Below are 19,695 nucleotides of genomic sequence, written 5' to 3' on the forward strand. Positions count from 1 at the left end.
GAGCACCACGCTCACCCAGCCTGAGCCCAAAGCCACCTGAACACACCTGCAGCAGAGCTGGTGGCTGTCCCACACGGGAGATGAGTGTTGTGCCATGTCCTGAGGACCAGGACCCACAGCCACATCCCCAGCCCTGACCCCGTGAGCTCCTCTCGGGGTTATCAGCAGTGACAGAAGGAGATCAGTGGCTGTCACTGGGTCCCCACCAGAGACAACCAAAGGGAGAGCAAAGCCCAACTGGTGTCCTGGGAGCAGCCAGCCCAGCATGCAGGCAAAGCCAAACTTCCACAGCCAATTTCTGCAGCACAGGCCCCAAGGAAGAGCAAGGAATGCATTACAGCCACGGTGAGGTATTCACACCAGAGACAGGAGCTCTGCTCTGCTCCTGGACACCCCGACAGCACAGCTGCAACCAGAGGTCACTCACTTGCCAGAACTGGGTGGGACAGCACTTTTAGGTGTGTAAGAGCAATGCAGAGGGCTCTTTTCTCTTTTAAAAATTATCTATAATGCTTCTCTAAGTATTTTTCCCTGAAACTGCTTCTTAAGCAGAGGACAAACCCCAGCAGCCACAGGACTCCAGCTGGGCGAGCCGTCAGCCACTGCAGCAGCAGTTGCTGGAACCAGGAGTAAAAGCCTGAAGTCAAGGCTTAAGACCTCGCTGGCTTAAGTGCTTTAGAAGCAAAATAAAAGCTTACAAGCTCCATGTAAAGTTACTGCTATTACAGGCTTAAAGGGTTACCAAACAGGAGAGGGAGAGGGAGGGAGCAGCAGCAAGAGCACATGATCTGAGAATAACACGGAACATGACATGGACCGTGCTTCTCTGAGGATCCCCTGCTACCATCTTGTCCCCAAAAAGGACAAAGAATTTTTTGGGGCAATAATCTTGAGCTGTGGGATGCAAAACAAGCCAGGCAGGGGCTGCCCTGGGCCGGTTTGGGTCCCAGTGGGACTCACCATCACCACAGCTCCCCGCACTGGGGGGTGGCACCGATGCCCCCAGAGCATGGAGAGACTGAGCCCCAGTTCAGGGAAAGTTCACTGGGTTGTCTGGGCTGGGCAACAGAGTGGAGGCAAAGAGAAGCAGCAAACAATAGAAACTTAGACACAGGAGTGGGCAGAGTGGGGAAAAAATGTTCTGTTCACTAAAGAGAGAGACAGGGAGATTGAGAAGCAGCAACAGGAATGACTCAGGTCGTAGAGAACAACAAAAGAAATCTGCTGTAAGCAAACAAACCCAGGCAGGATGAAGGCCATGAAAACCTGCAAGACAGAGTACACAAAAAAACATATTTTCCAGCAACCTGACAAAAACACGTCTGTGGGACTGAGAGCATAATCAAAGCTGAGCATGAAAAGGGCTGTGAGGAAGGCAGAGCAGAGGCAGGCAGGAGCAAACCCAGGGAGAGCAGAGCAGAGCAGGGAACAGGAACACGGCGATCGCCCGCGCTCAGAGCTCAGGCCACAGACACTGCCTGTGCCCACAGGGGCTCTGGGTGAGCCTCCCTCTGCCATCCCTGACAGCTGAGATGGATTCACAGCACAGAGCACATCTGCAGCTCCAGTCAGAGCCAGGGCAGTACAAGGCGTTGGGAGGAGAGCAGGGGGTGCCTGTCCTTCCCCCTGCTGCAGCCACACTGGGACTGGAGTCCTTCAAGTGAATTTATTCCTTGAATGAGCCAAAATAACAGGAATGCCGAGGCTGAAAGCACTGGAGTGAGTTCAAAGGACAGCGTTTCCACTGGGAAATAAATCTCTCACCATTTTGTATAATTAGACAAGGAAAACGAAAAACTATTTCAGAAAGAATTCCCAGAAGCAATATCCAAGGAGGAGGTGAGAGGTGTGCTGGGCAGGAATGTGGGGCTGGGCTCTGCTGCCAGTGTCACAGGAACACGGGTGGCATCTCCAGCAGCAGGGCTGGAGGAGCTCCAGGACCACCGACAGGTGTGCCAGGACCACCAACAGGTGTGCCAGCAGGGACACTGACAGGTGTGCCAGCAGGGACACTGACAGGTGTGCCACCAGGACCACCGACAGGTGTGCCAGCAGGGACACTGACAGGTGTGCCAGCAGGGACACTGACAGGTGTGCCAGGACCACTGACAGGTGTGCCACCAGGACCACCGACAGGTGTGCCAGCAGGGACACTGACAGGTGTGCCAGGACCACCGACAGGTGTGCCAGCAGGGACACTGACAGGTGTGCCAGGACCACTGACAGGTGTGCCAGGACCACTGACAGGTGTGCCACCAGGACCACCGACAGGTGTGCCAGCAGGGACACTGACAGATGTGCCAGGACCACTGACAGGTGTGCCAGGACCACCGACAGGTGTGCCAGCAGGGACACTGACAGGTGTGCCACCAGGAGCACTGGGGCAGGGGCAGGGCACAGGGAGCTCCAGAGGCACATCCACAGTGACACCCAGCCCGTGTGGAGGAGCCAGCAGCCCCGAGAGGACACACTGCAGGAGGGGGAGGCAGAGAACAGAGCAGGGACACGGGAGGGACAGAGGAGGGACACGGGAGGTTTGGGGCTGTGAGTTTGGGGACACAGCCGGGAGGTGAGCGCTGTTCCCACTCCGAGCGGCCCCTCAGCCCCTGGGTGCGGGCTGGGGTCACATCGCTGCCCGGGGGTGCGGGTGCGGTGTCACCCCGGGCACAGGTGCCGAGAGTGGCCGGTCTCAGCCGCCATCTAGTGGGGAGCAGCCACGGCTCCGGCACCGCTGGGGGAAAAGCCCTCCCAGCCCATCATCCCCACCCTGTGCCCAGCCCGGAGCCCCGAGTGCCACCTCCAGCCCTTCCTTGGGCACTCCAGGGATGGGGATCCAACCCTCCCTGGGCAGTTCCAGTGCCTGAGCCCCCTTTCCATGGGGAAATTCCTGCTGTGCCCACCCTGAGCCTGCCCTGAGCCCCCTTTCCATGGGGAAATTCCTGCTGTGCCCACCCTGAGCCTGCCCTGAGCCCCTTTCCCTGGGGAAATTCCTGCTGTGCCCACCCTGAGCCTGCCCTGAGCCCCCTTTCCATGGGGAAATTCCTGCTGTGCCCACCCTGAGCCTGCCCTGAGCCCCCTTTCCATGGGGAAATTCCTGCTGTGCCCACCCTGAGCTGCCCTGGCCCAGCCTGAGGCCGTTCCCTCTGCTCCTGTCCCTGTTCCTGGAGCACAGCCCAACACCCCCGGCTGTCCCCTCCTGTCATGAGCTGTGCAGAGCCACAAGGGCCCCCTGAGCCTCCTCTTCCTCCTCCTCACTCATTCACCACAAGCTTACCTAAACGTTTACCTTGTTCCTTGCCACAAGACACAGCCTAATTTGTGCCCCTCCTAAACCCACAGCCCAGCACAGCCACCATCAGCCAACACAGCTTTTATTCCTGACTCAGGTTCCAAGGAAGCTTCAGAATCGCCCTGGCCTCCACCACATACATTTGCAAACTGCATCAGCAGAGGAGAAAATCCATAAGAAACTGATCCTGAGTACCTCAACAAAACCAAACACCGCTGCTCCGTCATGGAGTTAGCAGTTTCTCCTGTTTCCAGCCTCTGCAACATGGAAGAAAACCCAAAGTCAACACGGGGGCTTTATCCAAATGAATAACAAGTGGTAAGAGTTAACGGCGTGATGAGGGCTGTCTGGAGCTGCTCTGACTGGGAGACACAGCGTAAATCTTCTCAAGTTGTGACAAATGTCTTGGCTAATGCAGCCACATTCTATGTTTAAATCTCACTAAGATGTAATTTGACATTTGGGTTTACTTTTTTCATTATAATTAAGAAACAAACTCCAGTCCGCGCTAATCTCTGCACAGGCTGAATTTGCTCATGGAATTACCATCCCCACCGTGCCAATCCTTCCCCACACTCCGCAGTCAAATCAAAGGAAAACCAGACATTCTTTCCAGTAGGGTTCTGGTTACAGAAGTACAGTCAAAGCACAGGATGGATATTTCTAGGAGTCCAAAGGTCAAACCCTCATCTCTTGCTCAAGGAAATCCCTGTGGAATAGGTAACACGAAGATAACGCGCTGCACCCCGGTGTTGTAAGATAAGAACCCAAACAGAACAGCCCACAGCTGCATTTTTGATGGATGGAGGAGGATAGCTGAGGACAGGGAGCTGCCTCATGTGTCAACACACTCCACCTTCAGCAGCAAAGTGTGTCCTGGATCCCTTTCCATGCAGGCAGCATTCCCATCGCTCCCACTCCACACCTGCAAGGGCAGTGCAAGCAATGAAGTGCCACAAGGAATGGCACTAATGCACAGCCACAGCCCTGACACCGTGCTGGGTGAGCCAGCTGCCCTCAGCTCAGCCGATGGGCACGATAGGGGAGAGCAGCAGCACGCAGGCGGCACCACCACCTGCCTGGCTTGGAAGGAGCTCTCATGACCAGATTGTGGAACAGGATAATCCAGACAGCCCTGTCCTGGTTGCTCCACAGAACCTTTGGTATGCACAGCTCTTTGCAAGCAGCCAGGATGCGTGTCTGCACCTCTGCAGAGCGGCTCTGCTCCTGTGCTGCCCCTGGCACCACCAGCAGCTCACACACAGCTGGGTGACCGCTTTCCTGCGGCTCCCGTGGCAGCTGAGTGGCTTTGCCGTCCCTGCCACAGCAGCTCCCAGCAGGGGTGGGCAGTGGGAGGCAGGGGAGCAGGCTGGAGGAGCACAAAACTCCATTCAGATGAGGAGCAGCAGTGCCCATTTGGTTTCTGAGGAAATGGTGCCACCAGAATCAAGGCAGAGGGTTGTTTAGGAGGGATCAAGACAGCTGGCACCTGCAGCTGGAGAGGGTTGTGCCACTATAGCTGCTCCAGGGCTCCAGAGCCAAGGGTGAGGCTGGGCCCCTTTTCAAGAGGTGACAGAAAAGGGAGCAGAGGCTGTCACAGAACCAGAGAATCATGGAATGGTTTAAATTGGAAGGGCCCTTAAACCTCATCCAGTCCTACCCTCTCTGCCCTGTTCAACCTGGATCTGGACCAGGGATGGGGCAACCACAGCTTCTCTGGGCGGGTGTAAATTGGAGCAAGAGAGGTTCAGCCTTGGGGTCAGGAGGCCAGGGCAGCAGCTGGGCTGGAGCCCAGGCAGGCTGTGCCCTCTCCTCCCTCGGATGCTCTCAGCCCCCACCCGAGCAACCTGCTCTGAGCAGGAGCTGGACCAGAAACCTCCTGAGCTCCCGTCCTACCTGAATTACCTGATGGATCTACAGCTCCAGGCTGGGACCTGGCTGCAATCCACCGCGCAATCCCTTCCCTGAAATGCAGGGCAGCACCTCCCACACGCAGCCTCCTGCTCTCCCAGCTGCTGCACGTTCCAAAAGCCAGTGCCTGACCAGGTCCAGCACTCAGAACAGCCTCGTGTGCCCATGCCTCACCTGGCTCCAATCAACATTTCTCCTGACAAACAAGAACCTTTCCATGAATCTGGGGAGGTCTGCTCAAACCTGCTCAAATAGCCCAGGCTGCTCTGGCTCTCCACATGGCTTCTCTCCATATCCCAAAACACTGTTGGCCACAGGCACAGAGGCCACAGACTGTCCTGGCTGCTCAGCAGTGCTGTAAATGCACAGGAGAGTCACCCCACAAAGCTGGGACGTGCCACACCGTGACCCCAGCACCCCCTGAGGGACCTGCTCAGAGCCAGCCAACGCTCCTCAAGCTGGCAGTGAGGCTTGCAAATGCATTCCAAAATAAAAACTAACAACAGTGAGCTTTCTGCAAACCTCCAGAATCCCTTCCAGAGGTGAGGAAGCCTTTGGCACAGCAGGAGCAGACACGGGGAACGGGGGCCGCGCTCCTCCGCTCACACGAAAGCTCCGATCCTCCAGCAGCCCCAGGAACGGCTGCCAAGGAGCCGCGGGACTCCAAAAGCCCTGCACATCTACAACGCACTTTCTTCCACTGCTCTTTTTGCCATGTTTTCCTTTCAGCACGGCAGAGCAGCATGTTTGTGCTGGCCAAGCCTACCCTCCTCCTCTCCACCGCACCTCCAAGCAATCCAAGCACGGGAGATACAGTATTACCTCAAATATTTAACCAAGGGATTAAAGGATTCTCTTGGCAGGAGGCAGAGGCTGCCCCACGGTTACAGCTCCCCGCGTGGCTGGCAGGCTCTGCAGGGAGCGCTCTGCCCGGGCTCCCGAGGGATCACCACGATTTTCTCGGCTTTGTGCCCCCAAATCGCTGCTCACCGGCTCCCGGCCGTCCATGGCCTCCATCCAGAGCCGCCGGTCCTCCTCCGAGAGCGCCTGCATGGTGATGACCCCGGGCCTGCGGGAGAAAGGGGACGCTGTCAGTGAGCACAGGACGGGCAGCAAGGCAGAGATGAATGTTTCATGAGAGGGAGAGGGAAGCAGGACAAGCTCCTTCCCAGGCAAGCCCCAGCACAGGAGGACAAAAGCCATGGACACCCCTGCGGGTCCTGGCCAGGGTCAGCAAGGAGCAGAAGGATCTCCAACAATCAGCACACCGTTCCAGTGGTTTTGTGTGAGAGCTGGGTGCCAAATTCCTCCTCTGGCCCCCAGCCAGCCAGCTCACCTGCACTGGGTAGAGCACAGCCATGCAATGGCAGGAGAAGGCAAGGAGGGTAAGCAAGGAAGGGAACCAAGCAAGCAGAGCCCCACACATCCCAGCCCGTGTCTTAGCAGCACCCCAAGCACCAGGCTCACAGAGGAGACCTTCTGCTGTGCAAAATGTTTCATCCCCGAGGTGTCTGGGCCCTCATGGCTGTGCCCTGTCCATACCCTGCTGTAGGACGCAGCAGTGGCAGTGACACGATGCTGGCCCGTGTCCCCCTCCAGGAGCAGGGCAGGAGCCCCAGGGTGCTGCTCCTGCCCCAGCACTGGCACACACACCGCAGCCCTGAGCCTCCAACAAACAGCCCTGGGACTGCTCATTTACTGTAATGAGAGGGGAAAGGACAGGCCAGGGTGCTGCACACACGGCACGGGAGCAGGGACAGCAGTGGCACTGCCCTTGCCCGAGGGCCAACGCCACCTCCGCGCTCCTCAGTGGATGCCGTGCCCGCTCCTGGACCCCCCTTTCCAGCAAGGAGTCAAAGCTCCATTGCCCGCTCTGTGACCAGCAGGGTGAGGGTGGATTTGACCAGACAGTGTGTTTGCACAGCCTCAGGTGTGGGGACACAGAGGGTGGGAGCTGTGACCCAGCCCAGGGCTGCCATCCCTGTGTGCCCTGCTTGGCTGTGAGCTCCCAGGGTTTCCATCCTGCAGCCTGGATCCCAACACGCTCAGCTGGCCAAGCCTGCTCCTCCCAGCCTGGTGCCTTTGGGCGGGTCTGCATCCCCCCCAGGGCTGCTCCCAGACAGACAGACCTGTCCGTGTGTCTGTCTGGGGCTGCTGCTCCCAGGCACAGCAGAGCAGGGGCTCTGGAAGGACACAGGATCACTGCTCCCGTGCTGCAGGGCACAGGGAAGGAGGGAAGGGAAGGAGATTAAACCTCAGGAGCTGCCAACCACCTGCAGTGTGCACTGAGCACGTAGGCTCTGCTCAGTACTCGACCCCCAAACCTGATAAAGGTGGGCAGAGGGGTGATTTCTAACTTGAACTCCCCAAGGGTGGTTCAGCCGGAAAACGTGAGCTGCACCAACGCTCTGCAGATGCCCTTTGGTCCTTGATAAGAGCCTGTAAGAAAATTAAACTTTAACAGGGGCTCTCAAGGGTGGGCTTGGCCCCTCTGCTGCTGCTCTGTGGCACGCACAGGGCAGGGAGCGAGGATTAACCCTTCTCCTAACTGCACTCCCCATCCAGCCAGCCCAGCTCTCAGCAGGCACACGGCAGCTCAGCCCTGTCCCACCAGGGGAAGCTGTGCCCAGGTCCAAAAACCAGACATAATGTGCTTGATCTCTGCTAATCCCACTGGTGAGTCAGTCAATACTCACCAGCTTAGTGGTTTGGAAGTTTACTCACTTAGGAGGGAAGAGGAAACCACTTAACCATCGCCTCATCTGAGAGGGAAAATGCTCCACATCCAGCAGCAAATATGCTCAAAACACTGCACAAAGCTCCTTGTTGTGCAGGTACAGTGACTCAAGAGCAGGCCCTGGTACCTGGGGAGCTGCAGTGGCCACTTCAGCCAGGGCTTAGGTCTGACTTTAAGCCAAGCTGCTGCTGAAGGCACAGACACCTCAGTCAGAAAGCCCTGGAAGGGCTCTAGCTCAGCTACAGACACACAGGAAAGGAAATACTGGCATTTCTGTCTCTTTAGCCAGAGAAATAGAGAAATTTAAGCCCTCCATTCATGGCATGCTGGGCACTGGACTCCAGCAGAGCACGGTGCCTGAGTGGCAGTGCTGGTATCTGGAGTGCCAGCTTCCCTCAGCACAGGGCAGAGAGGTGATAACAGCAAATGTTTGTTCTGCCTCTGAGCAGATAACAACTTGGGCTTCACTTCAAAGTCAAACTTCTTTAACAGCATGAGGGGAGGGGCTGTGAAACTGAATCAAACCCAATTTCCATTGCAAATAGCCCTGCATTTCCTCCCCCAGTGTTTATTTGCCAGGGCACCCATTGCATCACTTTCCTGAGCAAAACCATCTTCCTGGCTGTGATAAATTTAAAATGCACCCACACATTACGCCTCATCCATTATGGATGTGGCCGAGGCCCACGGGGTTCTGTGTGCTCCCAGCCAGGTCGGGTGTTTGGCACTGGATCAGCCTCCTGCCAGCACTGGAAACACAGCTCCATCCTGACCAGGAAACACAGCTGGAAACACAGCTCCATCCTAATCCTCACCAGGAAACACTGCTAGAAACACAGCTCCATCCTCACCAGGAAACACTGCTGGAAACACAGCTCCATCCTCATCCTCACCAGGAAACACTGCTAGAAACACAGCTCCATCCTCACCAGGAAACACTGCTGGAAACACAGCTCCATCCTCACCAAAACCAGGAAACACTGCTAGAAACACAGCTCCATCCTGACCAGGAAACACAGCTGGAAACACAGCTCCATCCTAATCCTCACCAGGAAACACAGCTGGAAACACTGCTGGAAACACAGCTCCATCCTAATCCTCACCAGGAAACACAGCTGGAAACACTGCTGGAAACACAGCTCCATCCTCATCCTCACCAGGAAACACAGCTGGAAACACAGCTCCATCCTAATCCTCACCAGGAAACACAGCTGGAAACACTGCTGGAAACACTGCTCCATCCTCACCAGCACCAGGAAACACTGATGGAAACACAGCTCCATCCTCATCCTCACCAGGAAACACTGCTGGAAACACAGCTCCATCCTCATCCTCACCAGGAAACACTGATGGAAACACAGCTCCATCCTCATCCTCACCAGGAAACACTGCTGGAAACACAGCTCCATCCTCACCAGGAAACACTGCTGGAAACACAGCTCCATCCTCACCAGGAAACACAGCTGGAAACACAGCTCCATCCTCACCAGCTCTGAGGAAACACACAGCTCCATCCTAACCAGGAAACTCTGCCTGACACAGCTCCATCCTCACTGAGCCTGCTCAGGACCAACCCCTCTCACAGCCATGGCAAAACCCTGCTCTGCCCTCCTTTCCCAAAAGAGCAGCAAAACTGATCTGTCCTTGTCCCCTCGCCCAACAAACGACCCCAAATACTGGGGGTCACTTATGCAGATAATTATTTATAAAATAACACACAGCAAATACAGATTTTGCTGTGGGCAGCTCCCACCTCCTCCCAGCACAGGATGTAGCTGTGCCCAGGTGGAGTCAGCCCACCCCAGCCAGCCCCAGCTGTGCCCCCAGGGCAGCAGGACACCCTCCTGGAACCTGAGCTCTTGTGGCAAACGCACCAAGGAGCTGCTGGTGCACTCCCAGGTGCTGCATCCCACATCTCCACCTGCACTCCACACTTCCCACCACAGCCCTCTGCCTTTTTCTGGGACACAGGGAGAGGAAGGGACATTTTGGGATCAGAAGAAATCCATTTATAAATGGGGTGAGCGTAGGAGGGTGAGACTAGAGCAGAACATGGCAAACACTTAATAAGAAAGAATATTTTCAATATGCTACAATCTAAAAATGGAAGATTTTTCCATATGAGACCACACAGGAAATTTGAATTTTCTCAATATCTCAGCTTTTGTGACAAATGGCCTGGCCTTAAGGCACTGTGACTAAGCACACTGAGAAAATGAGAAACTGCAATAGCTTTTCCTTCTTCCAGGAAAACAAACAAATAAGGAAAGCAATAGAAACAGATAAGAACTTCCAACTGCTGTAGCAGCTTATCACAGCGAGACAATCTAAACTGCTGATGAAAACACACAAGAGTGCATTAATAACAGGGGCTGAGTGCACTGAGATGTTCCCTGAGCAGAGCAGCCCTGACAGGAGCCCACGGCCACAGGCACCAGCAGCCAGGTGTGATCCCAAAATGCTGGAGAGCCAAAATGTGCCCCAAAATGCTGGGGAGCAAAGCTGGAATTAAGGGGGAGACTGACCTCAAAATGCTGGGGAGCAAAGCTGGAATTAAGGGGGAGACTGACCTCAAAATGCTGGGGAGCAAAGATGGAATTAAGGGGAAGATTGACCCCAAAAATACTGGGGAGCAAAGATGGAATTAAGGGGAAGATTGACCTCAAAAATACTGAGGAGTAAAGATGGAATTAAGGGGGAGATTGACCCCAAAATGGTGGAGAGCAAAGCTGGAATTAAGGGGGGAGACTGGCCCCAAAATGGTGGGGAGTAAAGATGGAATTAAGGGGGAGATTGACCCCAGAATGCTGGGGAGCAAAGCTGGAATTAAGGGGGGAGACTGGCCCCAAAATGGTGGGGAGTAAAGATGGAATTAAGGGGGAGATTGACCCCAGAATGCTGGGGAGCAAAGTTGGAATTAAGGGGGAGACTGACCCTGAGCTCAGAAAGTCGGGGTGCCACCAGTACAGCCACCAGCACGTCCCACAGGGGTCAGTGCCACCGTGGCTCCCGTGGCCACCAGGGGAAGGAGCCCCATCCCTCCCTGCGGCACCCCATCCCTGTGACAGCCCCCAGCTGTGTGTGAAAGGTGACAGCGGCAGGGGCACAGGGACAGCACAGCAGGGCTGGGCTCACCTGGCAGGGGAGCAGGGACAGCTCCTGCACTGCCAGAGCCCTGCACCCTCAGAGCAAGGCCAGCAGCCCTCCTGGGATCACCATCTGCTCAGGGCAGCGCCTGCAGGTGCCTGGCAGCCCTCCCAGCCCCAGGCCAACCACCCAGCCCCTGGGCCAATTCTGCTTTCAGCAGGAATTTCCCCATGGGAAGGGGGCTCAGGCGCTGGAACTGCCCAGGGAGGGTTGGATCCCCATCCCTGGCGTGTCCAAGGAAGGGCTGGAGGTGGCACTGGGGGCTCTGTGCTGGGCATCAGGGTGGGCATCAGGCACAGCTGGGACTCAGGGGTGTTGGGGGTCTTTTCCCACCTCAGAGGCTCTGGGATCGTGGCTCTGGAGTTGCACTGTGCACCCACGGGGCAATGGGGGTGCCTGCAGAGCTCACTGCTCTCCTGACACACCAAACCCTGCATCTGAAGGGCTCCTGCTCCCCTAAAAGCCAGCTGGCACTCAAAGCAGTTTGCTTCTGGCCCACACCAATGACCTACATTATCCTAAATGACACAGCCTTTGTCATCACTCAAATGAGATCCTCCTCCTCCTCCTCGGGGTAAGACACTGCCTGATATCCCTGCTCACCTTGTTTACAAACCTGATTTAATGTGCAGAGACTACAAACAAGTTCAGTTAATGAGAAAAGAGCATTAGCAGTAAAACACAGTGTCCATCACGCTGGGGGTGTGTTTCAGGCAGACCCAAAACACCATTTGGGGTTAATTTTGCTGTAACAACACAGTACAATACTCCTAACTTGCCACATTGAACATGAAAGCCATTTGTAAATGCCGAGGCCAGGCTGGATGGGGCTGGAGTGCAAGGTGTCCCTGCCCATGGCAGGGGGTGGGATGAGATGGGTTTTAAGGTCCAACAGAAACTATTCTGGGATGCTGAGACAAGGAAGCCATGCTGTAATAACAGACCAGGCTCCAGATTTTCAGCTTGGTTGTGCTGAATCATCTTTACAGGAGAAAAACACACTTTTTTTCCCACCTAGGAAGGAACAGCTCTTGGCTGGTGCTATTTAGGGAGTTCCTGCTGAGCTCCAGCCCTCAGCCTGTGCTGTCTGAGCTCCCGAAGTGCAGGGCTGACAAAAGTTTCTGCGTTTCAGTGTGTGAAGCAAGGCCGAGGCTGCCACCTCCAGGCTGCCTGGGAGCTGTGGGACAGCCAAGCCTGGAGCAGCCAGGGTGGATGGATGGAGGCGATCTCAGCACAGCCTGCAGTGACAGCAGGACCCAGATCTGCCCCAGGGACAGGGAGACAGGCTGGGCACAGCGCAGCAAAACTTGTTTCCTCTTCCTCTTAAGTTTATCCAATATTTTAGACATCTAATGACAAATTCTGATACCAAGAGAATGCAGAGCTGCCTGTATATCGGGGAAAAAACAGCTTTTTCCTTCAGGTGTGTCCTGCTCTCCTGCTCCCTCAGGCAAATCCCTGCAGCAGGAACGTGCATATGAAAGGAGAAATTCCCCAGGTTTTCCCTTCCTGTGCTACTCCACTGCCATGATTTACATGGAGCATGCAGATTTCTGGAGCAGCTCCTGATCCCATGCCTGGCAGGCTCCAGACATCAAGGGAAGCTTCAGCTGCCTCTGAACACTCTAAAGAAAATTATTGAGGCTCCACTCTCCTTCTCCCGCTTTTTAGTTTGGTTTTCACATTATAAAAAAATATCCTCAGGGCACAGCAAAAAAAAAAATGTCCTGTGTCAGCAGAAACACTGGAGCTTTGTGGAGAAAAGCACAGCTCCAGAGAGTGGGAGGCAGCCCCAGGTTATCTCCAGCCTCAGCCAGCACAGGCAGAGCTCCATCACCCAGCCCTCCCTGCCACGGGCTGGCACTGAAACGCTGCCCAGGGCTGGACAGGGGTCATTGCAGCACTATCCAACACCCAGATTTCAATGAACTTGGGTTTTTCTGAGACCTCCAGGAATTCCTGCAGATGGGAGGAGAGCTGGACAGGCACACAACTGGGAGAGCACACTGAGTGTCTGTGGAGCAGGGAACTCCCGCAGAGAGGAGACCCAGGCAGCGACTGATTCCTCTTGGAACAGCAACAGCAGCCTGGCTTCCCTGTTTGTGTGTGCAAGCCATGCATGATGCCAGCTGGTATGGTACAGCTCCCACTCCCGGTGCCAGAGATTGACCCCACACACACCTCTGGTCCAGCTGCTGTGTGGTAAGTCTGAAGTGTTTTCCTTCTTCAGGAAAAAGGAATGGAAGGAGGCACGAGCCAGAGTCCATTATCAGCATCCATGATGAACCAGTAACAGCCAGCCCAGCAGGAAAGCTGACACTGTTCCAGTGCTGGAAGAGGCAGCACATCCCTCCAGCACAGCCACAGAGCCTTCTCCAGGCTGGCAACCCTCACCTTGTGTGGCCAGAGGCTGCAGAAGTGCTAAAACACCCTCAAAGCCAGAGAGACTTGAGTCAGAGAGGCTTGTAAACCAAAGCACTGCCTCAATACACGGAGAGCACCTGGCTGGCAAAGGTGTGACTCCTTGGATTAATGCTTTCCACTCACTGAGTGTGACTGACAGAGAGGAACTGCAGAGGAAGTGCACAGGAACTGTCCCACAGCCAGGAGCAGGAGCACAGGAACAGCGGCACAAGGAGCAGCAGCACAAGGAGCCGGAACACAGCCCTTCCCTTCCCTCCCCAGGCCAGCACAGCCCCAGGAGGTTCCTGGCAGCACTCACCGATCCACAGCCTCCACATCAAAGCAGAACCTCTTCTCAATGGTGTCTGTTTTCCGCCGGGTGCAGGATTTCAGGGTGACAGCTTCATCTTCCCCCTGAGAAGAGACAAAATCTCAGCTGAGGCTGAGAGCAACCAGCAGCCACAGGCCTGTCCCCAGCTGTCAATGAGCAGGTTCAGACCTGGGGGATCTGGCAACAGCACCCTGCTAAAAACATCCATTTATATCTCTGACAGGAGGACTTGTCTGTTTACCCTTAGTCCAAAACCTTTCATGAGGAGCCTTCCCTTCAGGATGCCCACCATTCAATCTGTGCATAAAGCACCACACAGCCATTCTTCATGGGGCAGGTACTGCGGGACCATGGGCAAAATCAGCTTTATTTTCCATTGCTGAATACACTCCTGCTGGCAGTTTGCACTCCACGCTGCATTTTTGGCAGCACTGTGCACACGAGGACTCCTAACAGGAGCAAACACGTCCTAAAATGTTTATTGTATAACAAAGCAATGACAAAACCGTTCTCCCAGCCTGAGAGTGCCTCCCTGCATCCCAGCTGAACTGGATTTCCAGAGGGCTGAGCTCAGGATCTGTGAGCACTGCTGTCCTCTGCTGGAGGGAATCCTGCTCAGCCCCTGCCAGCACACACACTGCTCCTGCAACTGTGAAATTCCACTCATGACTTCAGAGAAAATGAATTCTGAAGGAGTTCCTGGAGACAGACGTTTTTCTGGGCTCCCTGTGCTGCTCCCGATGACACCTTGGCTGACCACCCTGTTCCCTGACATCACCATTTTTCCAGGAAACACATTTAGAATCACTTAGATTGGAAAAGACCTCAAAGATCACAGAGTGTGAAAGCTGCCCAGAACAGCCAAGCCCACCACTGATCCATGTCCTCACGTGCCACAACCACACATCCACTAAATCCCCCCAGGGAGGGTGACTCCCTGGTTCCTATCCATGAACTCCTCCCCAGAGCCACCACCATTCATCTCCTGGCACCCAAACCCTCCCTGGCACCCAGTCCTGCCCATCCCACAGAATCCCCAGCCCCAAGCCCCAGGGCTGCTCCATGCCCAGATGTGCATGGTGGTCACCACTGACAGACCCTGGAGCCCAGCACGGGCACCATTTCATGGCAGGGTGGTGCCAGCCACAGGTGAAGCACAGCCCTGGACAGGGCTCCAGCCTGGCCCTGCACAGCCCTGGGTGCTGGGAGAGCCCTGCAATGAGAAGGGAGCAGACAAAACACAGTACACAGGCACTGATGATTACAGGGCTGGGATATGTTAATGCTCAGCTATAATGAAGATGCTCCAAGGCAAGAGGAAATTAATTTTAGAAGCTTCCCTGCCCACAGCTGGCTCCCTGTGCCAGCAGGAAGCTGTGTGGGAGCCTGTCCAGCTGCCCCAGGCTCTCCCCAGCAAGGGGATTGTGCTTGCAAACTGTCCCAGCTGGGAACTCTGTGCAGGGGCCTATTGTTCCTGCTGTACAGAGCAGAAAAGCCAGGCCTGGATACACCCTGGGAGCTGGGACACAGCCCTGGGAGCACTGGGACACAGCCCTGGAGCACTGGGACACAGCCCTGGAGCACTGGGACACAGCCCTGGGAGCACTGGGACACAGCCCTGGAGCACTGGGACACAGCTCTGGAGCTGGGACACGGCCCTGAAGCACTGGGACACAGCCCTGGGAGCTGGGACACGGCCCTGGGAGCACTGGGACACGGCCCTGGGAGCTGGGACACGGCCCTGGGAGCTGGGACACGGCCCTGGGAGCACTGGGACACGGCCCTGGAGCACTGGGACACGGCCCTGGGAGCACTGGGACACGGCCCTGGGAGCACTGGGACACAGCCCTGGGAGCACTGGGACACGGCTCTGGGAGCACTGGGACACGGCCCTGGGAGCACTGGGACACGGCCCTGAAGCACTGGGACACGGCTCTGGGAACACTGGGACACGGCCCTGGGAGCACTGGGACACGGCCCTGGGAGCACTGGGACACGGCCCTGGGAGCACTGGGACACAGCCCTGGGAGCACTGGGACACGGCCCTGGAGCACTGGGACACGGCCCTGGAGCACTGGGACACGGCCCTGGGAGCTGGGACACAGCCCTGGGAGCACTGGGACACGGCCCTGGAGCACTGGGACACGGCCCTGGGAGCACTGGGACACGGCCCTGGAGCACTGGGACACAGCCCTGGAGCACTGGGACACGGCCCTGGGAGCACTGGGACACGGCCCTGGGAGCACTGGGACACGGCCCTGGAGCACTGGGACACGGCCCTGGAGCACTGGGACACGGCCCTGGGAGCTGGGACACGGCTCTGGGAGCACTGGGACACAGCCCTGGGAGCTGGGACACGGCCCTGGAGCACTGGGACACGGCCCTGCTCCCAGCCAGCACCCACTCACCCCTTTCCCTCCTGTCCCAGCCCTCACTCACCCCTTTCCCTCCTGATTTCTGGTCAAAGGGCACCATGGTGATGCGCTTGGATTCCCTCTGGTAGGTGCAGTAATGCTTCACCCAGGAAGTCCCAAAGTGACCTGCAGAGCAAGCACAGGGGGTTCATGGCCAGAGCAGTTCCAGTGCCCCCCATCAGACCCTGCTGTGTCTGACCATCATTTCACGTGCCAGGCTCCATGCCCAGAGCAGTTCCAGTGCCCCCCATCAGACCCTGCTGTGTCTGACCATCATTTCACGTGCCATTTCCTGTACCTAACAGAATGCTGGCAGGATTCTCCCTGGCTGCCCCATCCCCACTCCCAGGGCTCTGTGCCTGCTGGATCAGCCTTTGTGCCCCTGTCCCCCTGCCCAGGCTGCAGCCCCAGGCCCCCAGCCCTGCACCTACGCTTCTCCTGCACGTAGAGATAGCCCTCCATGGTGTAGGGGCTGATGTTTTTGTGCTCGTGGGGATTCTCCTTCATCTTCTTCATCAAAGCTTCAACCTCTGACCTTGTTCCTTCAAAGCGGTTTCTTGTCTGCAAATTAAAGCAGGAATGTGTTCTCCAGTGCAGGGACCCGAGCCTGGCTCTGCAGGACATGGGGTGGGGCCCTACAGCCCTGTGGGGAGCCCAGGGGCAGCCACAGGGCAGGTTTGCTTCCTGGGCCTGGATTCAAGCTAAAGCAAAAATATTACAACAATTGGCAAGGCCTGCCAGAACTATAAGGGGGCTTACAAAAAGAGGGAGAGTGATTTTTGACATGGGTCAATATAGGACAAGGGAAATGGATTTAAACTCAGAGAGATTTGGATTGGATATTAAGAAAAAATTCTTCTCTGGCAGGGTGTCAGGCCCTGGCACAGGTGCCCAGAGCAGCTGTGGCTGCCCCTGGATCCCTGGCAGTGCCCAAGGCCAGGCTGGACAGGGCTGGGAGCACCTGGGACAGGGGAAGGTGTCCCTGCCATGGCAGAGGTGGAATGAGATTGGCTTTAAGGTCCCTTCCAACTCAAACCAGTCTGGGATTCTGTGATTAAAATACACCAGAAGGCGAGGTGGCTCTGGAGACACTGACAGCAACGGGCACAGGAACAGCCTGGGCACAGGGACACCCCGGGCACACTCACATTCTGGATGCTGATTGTCAGCTCTGTCTTGAAGTCACTGAAGTCCTTTGCAAGCTCGTAGCCGTGGTGGTAGAACGTGAAGAGCCCCTGCAGAAAGGCCAGCAGCTGCATTGGGGAAAAGCAAATGGAGATGGTCAGTGCAGACCCAGGGCTGCACCCAGAGGCACCAGTGCTGAGGGGAGGGGGCCCTGCAGCCCCCTGGGATGGAGGGGCTCCCTGGTGGGCTCTCTGTGAGAGGGGCTGTGGGGTGAGGGCTCCCCATGACCCCGTTTCACCACAGCACCCCAGCTTTGTGCAGGCTGAGCCGGACTCAGAGCTCACTTACAGGTTCCACAAACTCAAACATCTTCCTCTCCTGGACCTCCTGCACCTTGAAGACATATTCCAGGGACACCTCGTAGAAGTGCTGCCGAACCAGGTCCACCTGGCTGTCTGCCTGCAGGGGGTGCAGAGGAAACAGAGCTCAGGAACCACCAGAGCGCAGCTGGCCCCGATGGGAGCACCCCCAGGCACAGCAAACCCAGCTCCAGCCCCAGGCCCAGCCGGACAGATGGCACAGGAACACACATAAACCTCATCCACACGAGCAAGCTCTGCCTTCAGCTGAGGAAAACGGGTGTGTGACTCACGTTCTCACCTCCCCAACAGCTGGGTACAAAACATGCAGTAGAGGTGAGAAAAATGGAAATCGCTGTGAACTTGGTAAGAAAAGGCAACTCTCCCTTTTCTGGAAATCTGTGAACTTGGTAAGAAAAGGCAACTCTCCCTTTTCTGGAAATCTGTGAACTTGGTAAGAAAAGACAACTCTCCCTTTTCTGGATGTAGCAGCCCCCTCGCCAGGGATGCCACATCCACAGTTCACAGCTCCACACCGAATCCTCTTTCTAAGGTAACCCCTCCCTGGGGGGGTCTGAGCCACACAAACCACGGACACTTCCCGGGCACGGGGGAACAGGAGCGGCCCCTGAGCTGGAGCTGCTTCCAGCGGGCTCCTCCTGCCTGCCCGGCAGCGGCCCCAGCCAGGCCCGGCTGGGAGGTGCCACCAGATGGCACCAGCAGGCAGCGCTGCTCCAGCGCACCGGCACGGGCCGGGCATCCCGCACTGACCCCGCACACAGCCCCAGCTGAATCCCGAACAGAATCCCAAAGAGATCCCAAACTAAATCCCAAACTGAATCCTGCGCTGATCCCCTACATCCCGAGCTGAATCCCGCACTGATCCTGCACACATCCTGTGCTGAATCCCAAACTGAATCCCAAACAGAATCCCAAACAGAATCCCAAACACATCTTGAACTGAATACCAAACCGAATCCCAAACTGAATCCCGCACTGCATCCCACACACATCCCAACAGAATCCCAAACTGAATCTTCAGTTACATCCCGCACACATCCTGAACAGAATCCTGCACAGAATCCCATGCTGCACCCCGCACACATCCCCAACTGAATCCCCAACTGAATCCCCACCTGCACCCCATCTGGCACCTCCAGGCAGCCCCCAGGGCCTTGCCCTGTCCATGGCACAGATCACACCTCGGACAGCCACAAGAAGGATCTCAGGATCATTCCCTCCCCAGCCAGAATTCCTTCTGCTCCCTGCCCCATATCAGCACCTCAAACACAAACTAAACCAGGGCTCATTTAAAGGCCACCATTCCCTGGGACACGTGGGTGTTATTTACAAACCCCAGGGACAAGGCTGGCTTGCAGGCACACCTGCCCAGACGCTGAGCCCTCCTCAGCCCTGGAGGATGATCACCTGTGCCCCAGGTATTTCTGCTCTGCTGGGCACGGTCCCACCACCCGGGTACAGGAGCCCACCAGTGCCCCCAGTAAGGGACAGGCAGCACACCAGCACCATGCCCAAGAGCAAGGACACACAGCCTGCAGGACCAACCCACCCTGGGCCAGCACAAGGAATTCAGACTTGAAAGGAGTGGTTGAAAACTCAGCATACTCATCCAGTGGGAGCACTTGTCACCACAGCTAACCACGTCCTGAACCACTGAGGGCTCCTAAAGGGTTTAAGGCACTAAGCCTGCTCCCTCCTCCCCTGGAGCACAGAGCAGAGCAGCCACTTGCAGAGAAGGAGACCAGACATCCATGATTTGTGCTGGCACTGGGAAGCCTGCAGCAGAACCAGTTCCTTTCTGTTACACTCTTTAATTATAAACCCTCTCTCCTTTTTGATTGCTATCCATTTTGGGATCTCTCTGATTTACTCACCAAGAAAACTCCATATCCTTTCATTACAGGAAAAGGGGAAAACCCAGCACCCGCAGCCAGAATGAGGGAAAAAATGAGTTTACA

General features: G+C 56.2%; 1 protein-coding gene across 3 annotated transcripts in view; it reads right to left on the reverse strand.

Annotated features, from left to right (window-relative positions):
* Positions 1 to 19,695, reverse strand: part of ARHGAP26 (Rho GTPase activating protein 26) — a 103,155-nt gene that overhangs the window by 63,588 nt on the left and 19,872 nt on the right. For all 3 annotated transcript variants that reach the window (XM_054287716.1, XM_054287715.1, XM_054287717.1), the window contains exons 6-11: positions 17,706 to 17,816; positions 17,381 to 17,485; positions 16,664 to 16,793; positions 16,258 to 16,358; positions 13,807 to 13,901; positions 6,191 to 6,269 (exon numbers count right to left, since the gene is read on the reverse strand). In XM_054287716.1, the coding sequence (XP_054143691.1) occupies positions 6,191 to 6,269; positions 13,807 to 13,901; positions 16,258 to 16,358; positions 16,664 to 16,793; positions 17,381 to 17,485; positions 17,706 to 17,816 (621 nt within the window). The remainder of the gene's footprint in view (positions 1 to 6,190; positions 6,270 to 13,806; positions 13,902 to 16,257; positions 16,359 to 16,663; positions 16,794 to 17,380; positions 17,486 to 17,705; positions 17,817 to 19,695) is intronic.

This window comes from Melozone crissalis, unplaced genomic scaffold, assembly GCF_028551555.1.
Source record: "Melozone crissalis strain CALT ecotype California unplaced genomic scaffold, PUWL_Pcris_2 ptg000061l_1, whole genome shotgun sequence".
Taxonomy (NCBI): domain Eukaryota; kingdom Metazoa; phylum Chordata; class Aves; order Passeriformes; family Passerellidae; genus Melozone; species Melozone crissalis.